Genomic DNA, 12,484 nt, shown 5'->3' with positions numbered 1-12,484 from the left:
AAAGGAGAAAAAAGTCTAACCATAGAAAGATACTATGGGAACAGAGAAGACCGGGATTCATCTTCAGAAGAGGATACTGAAGTAAAAAAAGCCTCTCCTACCCCAAAGGGTAATGCCAAATAATCACTTGCCCAAAAAGAATTCATAGAAGAACTCAAAAAATATTTTAAAAATAAAATGAGAGAGATTGAGGAAAAATAAAAACAATCCAAGAAAAACAAGATTATAAAAAGAATGTCAACCAATTAGAAAAGGAGATCCAGAATCTTAAGAAAGAAAATGACTCCTTGAAAATTAGAATTGGGCAAGGGGAAATCAGTGAAGGTATAAGAGACCAAGAAATAATAAAACAAAATATAAAAAATGGAAAAAATAGAAGAAAATGTGAAACAACAGATAGGAAAAACAACTAATTTGGAGAACAGATCAAGAAGAGAAAACATCAGAATAATTGGACTACCTGAAAGTTATGATAAAAAAAAGAATCTTGATATAATAATACAAGAAATAATTAAAGAAAATTGTCTTGAAGAGTTAGAAAGAGAGGGGAAAGTAGAAATAGAAGAAATCCATCAATCACCACCTGAAAGACAGCCTATAAGGAAAATCTACAGGAATATCATAGTCAAATTCCAAAACTCCCAGCTCAAGGAGAAAATGTTATGAGCAACAAAAAAAACCAATTTAAATATAGCAGTGCCAAAATTAGAATCACACAAGACCTAGCAGTGGCAACACTAAAAGACCACAGGTCTTGGGACACTATATATAATGAAGAGCAAAAGAACTGGGTTTGAGGCAGCAAAGTTAAGCAGAATCCTGAATTTTTTTTTTTTAAAAAAAGGATATTTAATGAATTTCCAGACTTTCAGGATTTTGTTAAAAAAAAAAACCCAAAACCTGAACTTAATAGATTTGACATATAAGATCCAAGAGAAATATAAAATATATATCAAAGACTAATTACAAGGGACTCCATCAGAACAGACTATTTACTTTTTATATGAGGAAATGTAAAATATATGAATAAGATTATAATTGGGTAGTTCAAAAGAAAGATTGGGGTAGACCTGAGTATAATGTGATTCTTAAAAGTAACACCATTTAGGGAAAGGTACAGAAGTCATTATGCAGATGAGGTGCACACAGAGGGATTCTTTGAGGGAGGAGGGCTGGTAGTTCTGGGACCCTACTCTCATCGGAAATGGGCTTAAGAGGGAACAATATATATATATATTTAGAAGGGTAAAAAAGTCTTCTAAATTGAGAAAGAAAGAAAAGGCTAAGGGGATAGGGAGCATGGAGAGGTAATAGAATGGTAATAGAGGGAGGAAGGGTAATAGAAGAGTGTTTAGATTAACTGGAATGGGAAGATAAGAGAGGAATCTTTGGTGGGTGGGTGGATTAAGTAATAGGAGGGCAAGATAGTGGGTAGAAGTAAAATAAAGGAGTCAGGAGTGATAGGATATAAGAAATACACACTAACATAAAATCAAGATCAGAAGCAGAATTTATTAGGGAAAAAAGCAAGGGTAGTAATCATGATTTCAAACAAAGTTAAAGCTAAAATAGATTTAATAAAAAGGGAAATGGGGAAATTACACTATACATCAGCCATATTAATCAATATTGCTTTAGACTATTTAAAATAACTTGACAGTATAAAATTGGAACGTTGCGGTGCAGGAAATGACAAGCTGGTGGACTTAGAAAATTAAGGAAAAACTTGGACTTAGGAAGGAAGAGGCTGTCCACCCTCAGAGAAACAGAGGACAAATAGGGATAGTGTGGTGTTACACAGATGCATATGAATGTGTATGTCTATGTATGGGTATGATTACAGATATCTAAGTATATACACATATATATGTGTGTGTATGTGTATGTATGTACATATATGTTGTGTGTGTATATATGTATATACAAATATTTCCAAGTTTAATTGTAGTCTTCTCTGGCAGGGGAGGGAGGAGGGAGGAAGGGAGAAGAAGGAATCAAGGAAGAAGAGCACAGCACAGAACAAAAGAGAGCTTCTGAGGCAGCAGAGGAGAGACGGCCGCTCTGAACACAAGGTGTGGGACTTGCCATGCAGGTTCTCTGGAATGGACATTTCTAGCTGTCTGTCCTGAGCGCTCTCTCTCGCACTCTGCTCTGCACACGGCAACGCTTTTTGTCTTATTTAAGATTTAAGTTCAGGATGTTTCTTTTATCGTGTATTTAAGTTTAAAATGAATTAATAAAAAACAGAATGAAACAAAAAACTGGGTGAAAGTGGAACGGCTCTGCCAAGAAAGAGAACCTGGGCCGCAGCACACAGAAGGAAGAGGCGAGTGGGGAATTAGTGCTGAAGGGAGGCCACCAAGTGACTGGGGAATTTCAGAGTGACCAGCTCCATATGAACTGCGTGTCAGCTTCTTTAGGGCTGCTATCATGTCTCCCCCAAAGACTCTCCAGAGCTCCTGGGTTGGACTAGAGGAAGCCTAAGGTCTCTTCTGGGCAGGGGGGGCATCTAGGAAGAAGGGATGACTTCCCTCCCTTACCTGACCAGGTGCTGAGAGGGATTGTTCCCTGGGCCCTCCATGGTTCATCCCTGGCCTCCAGCTGGGAGACCACCTTTGGTCTGGAAACAGGAAGTCCTGCATGTAGAGGCAGAAAACAGGACCTGAGCTAGGGGTAGAGCTCTCCCCAGTCCAAGTCCCAACTCTTATTTGGGAAGAGAAGAAGACCCAGTGTGGAGGCCCAGAGAATGGGGCATGGTACCTCTGCCAGGATCCCAGTGTTATGCTCCTAGGAAAGTTGTGAAGATGCATCAGGGCTCCAAGGTGACCTCACAGGGCTGACAGAACAACATGCATGGGGGACAGGCTGGGCCTTGAGTGTGGAAAGAGGCCTGGGAGATCCAACCTCAGGAGCCACATTGCAAACCTGACCGCTGTCATCCCAAGAATAATGGAAGAGGAGAGCATGATGGTCTCAAGCAGTAGGCTGAGCAGGATGAGAGGCAGATAGAAGCCTCCTTACCCAAGGAGACCAGGTTCCTGTAGGTCTCCAGCATCACATCCCGGTACAGCTGCCTCTGAGCGAGACCCAGCCGCTCCCACTCCTCAGGGGTAAAGTCCACAGCCACATCCCTGAAGGTCACAGTCTCCTGAAATAAAGGATCCACAGCAAGTATGACCTGACCAAAGACTGTCTTTCTGAGGTTTGGGGGAGGTGTACAGAGAGGGACCTGACCATGGCAGGGCTGGTGGGGGAAGTTCAGTCTGGTGCCAGCACGTTGGCCTAGATGGGCAGGACTCCCTCCATAGTCACAGGCTGGGCTGCTCTTGTAAGCATAGACCAGGCCCTCCCAGCTTAGCTTCTATGCCGCTTCCCTTTATGACTCTGCCCAAGCCCTGAGCCCTCTTTGGATCTGCCTTTGCCTTCTGCACCCCTGAGGACCACCATGGCCACTCAGAAAGGGCTACATAGACAAGCATGTAGGTAGCATCTACTGTGTGCCAAGAGCTGTGCTAAACACTTGACAATGATTACTTCAATGTGATAAGGGCTGTAAGCAGGGTGTGAGATCCCCACTAAGACCAGGGTATGAGGGGCAGGTCATCTAGAGAAGAATTCACAGACTCAAGCCTTGTTGAGGTCAAGGTAAAGATTTACTATGCTTTTCAGCAGGCAAGAGTTCTTAGGGAACCTGCAACCTTAGTGGGGTACAGGGAAAGTTTATATAGGATATTATATAGGAAATATGTGCCAAATATGCTAACTAGGTGTTTTGGGGTGGGATTAGGGAGTGGTTAAGGAGTGGTCATTTCTTAAAGGAACATGTACTTTTGGTATATACTGCACAGGTATTTTACCCAAAATTCTTTGGGAAATAGCCCAAAGGGGAGTGGGGCTATCTGGAGGTGTGGTTTTAGGCCTGAAGTGTCACTAAGTCAACTAGCAGTCCGGGCTGGCTCAGAAATGCCAGGTTGCCCTCATCAAAGTCTTGTTAGACAAGATACATGTAAGGGAGTATAGGTATGTCTAAGTCTAGGACACATGATTGGTCAGTGAGTAGTAAAGGTTGTTATGACCCAGTGCACAGCCCATTAAGCCAGTATACAGCTGGTTCAAACTAATGAGTTCTATAGGTGCAGCTGGCTACTATAGCAGGAAGGGAGATAAGGGTTGTTGCTAGGGCAGGCTGTGTTCTTAGGCTGGGGAGAAACTGCGTGGGATAATGTTTTGAGGCTAGGGAGAAATGTGATTTTTAAAGAGAAATGTGATTTTAGAATTGGGGTCCAAGCACATGCACCCAAGCACCCCATCAGTTGGATCCTCACAACAGTCTTGCAAGGTAGGTGCTATTTTGTTAGTATCATCATTTTACAGATAAAGAAATTGAAACAGAGAGAGGTGAAGTGACTTTCCCAGGGTCACACAGGTGCCTGAGGCTGGATTTGAACTGAGGTCTTCTTGACTCCAGTCCCAGGGCTATCCGCCATCCTACCTCATTGCCCACTAGGTCACCAAGCTGCCCAAGAATGAATAATCTCACTAACAAGACCATAACTGAAACAGGAGAAGTGTATTTGGTTCAAGCCTGGGATGGCATCTGCCTGGGTAGCTTTCACATCTCACAGGAGCAGGGAGTATGGTCCCCAAAGGCCTGGGTTTGAGGTCAAGCCTCTTCTTCAATCTGGGCAAGTTTACCCCAATTCTCGTTTTTATTTCCTGAGCTCCTGGAAGCATTACAAAAAGGCATAAGGGGGAGTGGCTCTGGTGGCCTAGCCCCTGCTTTACTGAACCTCATTTTACTCCTGTAACACAGGAAGACTGACACAAGGATGGGAGCTGAAATGTGTTCTTAAAGATGCTGGTATAGATGCGTTGCCCAGAAGGAAGCCACAAGGACAAGACCAAACGATCCATTAAGGATCCTTTCTTCAGGGTCCATTGTGTGCCAGGCACTATGGTAGGGCTGCAAAGAAGAGGGTGAAGCAGGCAATGCCCTCAGGTACTGACATTCTATCAAGGGAGACTCCATGCATATACCATTTAGAGGGAAACAGAAGACACCTTCAAAACACAAAGTGAAGGCTCTATCAGTGGGAGGGGCTAGGAAGGCCTCCTCCAGGAGGGGGAATGTGAGTTGAGACTACAAGAGAACCAGGAGGCAGAGATGAGGAGGGAAGGTATTCCTAGCATGGGGGACAGCCAGTGCAAAGACATAGAAACCACAGAGTGTCATGTGCGAACAATGGTAAAAGGGCTAGTTTGGGCAGCAAAGGAAGTAATATGGAATAAGTCAGTGTAATATGAGGCTGGAGATGTAGAAAGACCCCAAAATGCTAAGAGCTTGAAATGACAGTCATTTATATTTGCTTTCTGGAGGTCATAGGAAATCAATGGAGGTTATTGGTCAGGTGGGGCAAGAGAGGGGAGGGTTGGTCCTACCTGTGTTGTAGGAAAATTCCTTTGATGGCTTAATGGAGGATGGACTGGAGTGGAAAGAGACCCAAGGCAGGGAGAATTCCCAAAAGGCTATTGCAACAAACCAGGTGGGAGGTGAGAAGGGCCTGGGCCATGGTGAGGACCATGTCATAGGAGAGAAGGGGGCATATTGGAGAGATGCTACAGAGGTGAAATCTACTGAAAAATTACTGCAGATGTGAAATTGACCAGATACTATAGAGGTGTAATCTGCAAGAAATGATGCAGAGATGAAATTGACCAGCAATGCTACAGAGGTGAAATCTACAAGAAATGCTGGAGAGGTGAAATTGACTAGAGATGCTGCACAGGTGAAATCAAAAGGCCTTGGCACCATGTTATCTGAGGGGAGGGAGAGAAAGAGGAAGAGGGAGAGAGTGAGAACTAGGAGGGAGAGAATTGGGAACTCAAGTTTTTTTTAATGTTAAAAATAAAAATGTAAACATTTGAAGTTGATAATCTTTTTTATTTCATATTTTCCAATTACATGTAAAAACAATTTTTAATGTTCATTTTTAAAAATTTTGAGTCCCAAATTTTCTTCCTCCCTCGTTCTCTTCCCAAACACAGACACTCCCCCCTCCCAAAATCAAACAAACAAGAAAATAAAGCTTTAAAAAGTATGCTTCAATCTGCATTCAGACTCTATCAGTTCTTTTGCTGGAAATGGATGGCAGTTTTCATCTGTCAAGATATTTGGAGACACCCTGTTTTCCAGAGCTAAGGCCCAGCCAGCAGGCTATGCCCTGAGCTTGGCATAACAATAATCCTTTGCACTTACACTCTGGATGATCACCACCAGGTGTGCTCTGAGGGATTTATGCTTTCCATTTTAATTGATAATTTCCCAGGGACATGAGAACCAGAAGCAGCTGCTATGCTGCAGCAGAAAGTAATAGATCAAGCCTTCTGACACAATGTTGCAATCCTGTTCCTGCTACACTAACTCTGGTTCTGTACCCCACCAAAAGCTCACAATGTTCAATGACCCTTATGCAATGATTCTAATGACTTAAGGACTGTTCCTGTGGGAATACCCCTGATGATACACCTGTACTGTCCCAAAATGCCTGCACATGTGGGTTTGCAAAGGAAACTGTTTACTCAAGACTTAAGGATGACTGTGTTGACCTCCATTTTTCCTTGTGTGCCTTTCAGGCTTATAAACCCCACCCCCTGGCTCAACAGTAGACACTAGATTGGAAACGATAAGGGCAATGCCAAAGAATGTTCAAATTACTAACAACTGAGCTCATTTCATGCAAGGTTATGCTTAAAATTCTGCAAGCTAGGTGTCAGCAACATGTGAACCCAAAATCATCAGAAGAACAGGCTGGTTTTCAAAGAAGCAGAGGAACTATAGACCAAATTGCCAACATTTGGTGAATTATGGAGAAAGCAAGGGAGTTTCAGAAAAACATCTACTTCTGCTTCATTGACTACAGTACAGCTCACAACAAAATGTGACAAGTCCTCAAAAAGATGGAATTACCAGATCATCTTACTTGATTCCTGAGGAACCTGTACACAGGCCAAGAAGCAACAGTTAGAACCAAACATAGAGCAACTGAAATAAGATTGGAAAAGCAGTATGATAAATTTATATGCTATAACATCATTTATTTAACTTACATTCAGAGTATATCATACAAAATGCCAGGCTGAATGAATCAAAAACTGGAATTAAAGTTGCTGGGAGAAATAGCAACAATCTCAGATATACACAATACCACTCCAATGGCAGAAAGTAAAGAATTTAAAAGTTTCTTGATAAGGGTGAAAGAGGAGAGTGTAAAAGCTGGCTTGAAGTTTAACATAAAAATAATGACAAAGAATATGGCAACTGGTCCCACCACTTCCTGGCAAATAGAGGGAGTAGAAATGGAAGCAGTGTCAGATTTTCTATTCTTGGGCTCAAAAATCATTGCAGATGGTGACTGCAGCCATGACCCTAAATGAAATTTGCTCCTTGGATGGGAAGCTATGGCATACTGTGTCATCCAGGCAATATTCACAGCATAGTTCGGAATCACAAAGTACAGCAGACACTCCATATAAAAGGCAGAAGAAAAACATTTATTCTGACCCCAAAAAACCAAATCCCAACACCAGAAAGCCAAATCCATTATAGTAACTAAGTAGTCAATACAAATTGGCACTGCAGCGGACAGTCATTCCCAAGCCTCCCCATAACCCCCAGGGGCATTCCCAAAAACAAACACTCAGGAGCCTCGCTGTGTTGGTTTGCCTGTGTCCTCTCCTCCCTTCGCCCTAACTGCTCTCACACACTTCCTCTCGATTCTGCTCTGCCCTTCCTGTTCCACCCATTCAGCAAGCTCCTTACACCACATGTCCACCTTGCAGATGTAGGCACTGAGCCCATGAGCTAGGAGGGAGCTCAAAGGCCATCTGGTCCCAGTCTGGACCTGAGCAGCAATCCCCTCTGTAGGCAGTCACCTGGAAGCTCAATCCGGGAGATCTTCCTATCCAGCCTGTTCCTGGGTGGGGATGGTTCCCCTGATGGCTAGTTGGGAAGGGAGTGGGGTGGGAGAAGTAAAATCCCTGGCACCTGTTGCCACCATCCCTATCTGTGATCATCTCTATGCTGAGAGCCTAGTTTTCTTGGAAAGTTTCCTGTTTCTGAACTCAGCTGGCTAGTTGAAAGTCTCCCAGCTTCTCCCTTTGCCACTTTGGTGCCACACGTCCCTGACCCTTGGGTCAGCTGTACAGAGCCCTCTCAAAATTGCTCAGCTGTGGCAAGTTCCCTGGGCAGGCTGCTGATGCATCAAGTCAGCCTGCTGGGACTGCTGGACAGTGCCAACCAGAAATCCATCACAAGACAGTCAACTGGCATTTGTGAAGTTCCTATTATGTACCAAGAACCATGCCAAACAAACACGAGGGATACCAGTCCAGGCTCTCCAGGAATTCATGGGCCCCAGCCTCAAAATAGCGAAGGAGAAAAAGAACAGGCTGCTTCTCCCCCAGCTCCCAGAACTCCTGCAGAAGACCCAGAAATCACCCCAGACTGAGTCCTGATGGGGAAAGGAAAGAAAAATCCACAGTGAGTCATTTTTCCAGCCCCCGCTGGCCCAGGGGGACACATACAGAGGTTTGTAGCCACTGGGGACAGGCTCTGGCTAAAGGAACAGACCCGACTTGTATTAAGTAATGTAAGGGCTCCCCTGAACTTGTCTTTTTGAGCTGCACCTAGAGCATGCAGGAGGCCCTGATTATGTCAAGGATGAAGCCCCAACCCAAGCTACCATGATTTGTTGTTTGCATCCCAAGCTGGACTCCCTGTGTGTCCTTAGGAGACAGGACAGGTGCCAGGCAGTCTGTATCAGGCTGGGTAATGCTAGTGGAGGTGGAACCCTGTGGATGAGTGGACCCGCCTGTCTTCATGGTCTAGCAGTTCCCAAGGGAAAATGTGGCTTTGGCCATGGACTTGGCTCTCCCCTTCAGGAGGGGTTTTTACCTTTGTCCTTCCCCTTGCCTTGCTGCATATGGAAACAGAGTCCTTATGCAAACTTTCATTTTGGATGGTGAACATTTGGTGCTGGCTTTGGGATGCACACTCATGCTCATTTCTCTTGTAATAAATTTAGTTGCAATGCAATGTCTCATGGACTTGTGAGATTGTTTTTAGTTAATACCCCATGGCAACCTTACTGCCCACTACCCAGGTTCAGGGCACAGATTTAGGGTAGTCTCTAGAGGGGACCCAAATCCACTGGGGTATCCCAGGGTAAGAATTGGTAACAGATTCAGTAAGACTGAGAGAAGCCCAAGTTCAGAAGCCAGCAGCAGCAGCAGTGGACTCAAAGCCCAGGAGCAGAGCAGGGACTCAGCTCCAGCTTCTGGCCCAGTTTGAAGCCTGCAGAGGGACCAGGGCAGGAAACCCAGAGCAAAAGGGAGCCTGCCATCTGGTCCCTCCCTGCTGCCTGATGGGCAGAATCCTTCAGGAACTGGTAGAGCTTAGACCAGGGGAACAGCCTTCAGACTCTGCTCTGGATCACTGTGGGAGTGGTGAAAGCTTCCAGGTCTAAAGCCTGAGACATCCCTGAGTTACTGAAATAGAACAGCCCAGTCCCTCCCTTGCTAAGGCCACAGCCCAGATGTCACATCAAGTCTAAAGCCAGGACACAGCCTGGAAAAATGGGCCAACAAAAGAATTCTGTCATTACAAGCTGCTATGGAGACAGGAACACTTAAGACCCAGACCCAGACCAGAGGAGGTGAATGACTCCCCAAATTCTACAAGCAAGACCTCAAAGAAAAATGAAAGCTGGGCACAAATTTAACTAGAATTATGGAAACAGATAAAGCAAGAGGTTTTTTTTTTTTTTTCAAGTTCTTTTAAGCAAATGAATTGAGAATATTAGACAAAAATGGAAAAGAAATTAAAACTGTGGGGGGAAAACTTGAAAAGGGAATGAACAGCTTGGAATAAAACAAACTCCCTGAAAATTAGAATGGGTCAAATAGAAGTCAATGACTCCATAAGACAACAAGAAATATTAAAACTGAGGCAAAAGGCTAGAGAAAAAAAAACAGAAGAAAAAGCAAAACATAACAAAAACAACTGACCTAGAAACAGATTGAGAAGGAAAAAATGTAAGAATCCTTGGCCTACCTGAAAGCCACAAAATCCCAGCTCCATGGGATCACACCAAGAATTACTTCCCCAGCACCTCTGGGTATCATCCTATAGTGGAAAAGGTGGAACTTTAAGGAGAGACAGGATGAAAAGAAATACTAGGGAAGGTGGCCTAGCCCTACCAGATCTCAAATTGTATTATGAAGCAGCAATCATCAAAACCACGTGGTAGTGGCTAAGAAATAGAGGAGTAGACCAGCAGAATAGGTTAGGTACTCAAGACACAGTAGTCAATGAATATAAGAGTCTACTGTTTGAGAAACCCAAGGACCCCAGCATTTGGGTTAAGAACTCACTGTTTGACCAAAAACTGCTGGGAAAATTGGATAACAGTGTGGCAGAAACTGACATAGGCCAATACCATACACAAGAATAAAGTCCAAATGGATCCATAATCTAGGTATAAAGATTGATACTATAAACAAATCAGGGGAGCAAGAAATAGTGTATTTGTCAGATTTATAGAGAATGGTGAATTTTTATAACCAAACAAGAGATAGAGAACATTATGAAATGCAAACTGAATAATTTTGATGAAATTAAATTGAAAAGTTTTTGCACAACCAAACCCAATGAAACCAAGATTAGGAGGGAAGCAGAAAACTGGGAAAGAATTTTTTACAACTAGTGTCTGTGATAAAGGCCTCATTTCTAAAATATATAGAGAACTGAGTCAAATGTACAAGAATACAAGTCATTCCCCAACTGATAAAAGGTCAAAGGATATGAACAGGAAATTTTCAGAGGAAGAAATTAAAGCTATGTATAGACATATGGAAAAATGCTCTAAATCACATCTGAATAGAGAGATGCAAATCAAAACAACTCTGAGATTCCACATCATACCTATCAGATTGGCTAACATGACAAAACATGGTAAATGCTGGAGAAGATGTGGGAGAGTTGGAACCCTAATTCATTTTTGGTGGAGCTGTGATCCAACCATTCTAGAGGGCAATTTGGAACTATGCCCAAAGGGTTACAAAAGTGTGCATACCCTTTGACCCAGCAATATGGCTTCTAGGACTGTATGTCAAAGAGATCATAAAAATGGGAAAGGGTCCCATGTGTACAAAAATATTTATAGCAGCTCTCTTTGTGGTGGCCAAGAACTGGAAATCAAGGGGATGCCCATGAATTTAGGAATGGCTGTGGTATATGAATGTAATGGAATACTATTGTGCTATAAGAAATGATGAACAGAACGACTTCAGAGAGACCTGGAAGGACTTATAAGAACTGATGTTGAGGGAAAGGAGCAGAACCAGGAGATCATTGTACATAGTAACAACCACAGTGTGCAAGGAATTTTTCTGATAGACATCCCTTCACAGCAATGCAAGAACCTAAAACATTCCCAAAGGACTCTTGAGGCAAAATGCCATCCACATCCAGAGAAAGAACTAAGGAATTGGAAAGCAGAATGAAGCAGAATATTTTCTCTTGTGGTATGTTTTTTGTTTGGGTCTTTTTCATGGTTTCTCCCATCCATTTTAATTCTTCTATGCAACATGACTAATGTGAAAATGTGTTTAATAAGAATGTATGTGTAGAATTCATATAAGACTGAATATCTCAGGGAGGGAGGGAGAGGAAATCTAAGATTTATGGAAGTGATTGTAGAAAATTGAAGACAAATAAATTAATTTTTTAAAAAAAGGAGATAGAGGATTTCCCAGCATCCCTGATGGAAAGACCGGAGCTGCCTAGTTCAAACACTGGAGAAACAAAATGGCAACTCCAAGAACACTAATCAGGGACTCCAGGGGTCAGAGAGAAGGCTGGTCAGATTCTCCTAGGCCTGGGTCATCTTCATCAGCCACCAGAAGAACAGAAAAGGGGGAGAAGAGCAAGGTTGGGGGGGTTGAGGAAGGTTATGGGGAAATTGTCACAAAACAGAGGTGTTCAAGAGGGAGGGGGAGAGGCTGACCCTTGGACCTCACTCTCATCTGAACTGTTCAAAGGAAGGAATACATACATACGTATACACACACACACACACTCAACAGGAAAAAAGGAAGGGAAAGGAAAAGGGAGGATGAAAGGAGGCTAATGAAGGGAAGGTTTGGTGTGGACCAAAAACCACTCTAATTAAAGACACACAAAAACACTGCACTCCTTTTGAGGGGACAAAGAATAGGGAGGAGAGGATTCCCATCAGCTGGGACCAGCCAAGCAGCTTCCAGGGTATAAATCGACTGCAGACGCCTGGGCTGGAAGAGAGGACACAGGGTGGTGTCAGAGAAGCCTGGGAAGATGCACATGAACTGATGCGGAGGGAGGGGGCAGAACCTGGGGAAGGAGGCAGCCAGTGGTGACAGTATGGCAGAGACACCAGAGCAGCCACTT

The 12,484-nt window shown here is 43.5% G+C and overlaps 1 protein-coding gene across 1 annotated transcript in view; it reads right to left on the bottom strand.

The window, feature by feature from the left end:
* LOC140508114 (uncharacterized) overlaps window positions 1-12,484 on the bottom strand; it is a 40,397-nt gene that overhangs the window by 23,590 nt on the left and 4,323 nt on the right. The window contains 2 exon segments of the mRNA XM_072615883.1: window positions 2,541-2,636; window positions 3,022-3,148. Of these exon segments, the coding sequence (XP_072471984.1) occupies window positions 2,541-2,636; window positions 3,022-3,148 (223 nt within the window).

Source organism: Notamacropus eugenii, chromosome 5 (genome assembly GCF_028372415.1).
Source record: "Notamacropus eugenii isolate mMacEug1 chromosome 5, mMacEug1.pri_v2, whole genome shotgun sequence".
Taxonomy (NCBI): Eukaryota; Metazoa; Chordata; class Mammalia; order Diprotodontia; family Macropodidae; genus Notamacropus; species Notamacropus eugenii.
This window is presented reverse-complemented; position numbering and strand designations above follow the sequence as displayed.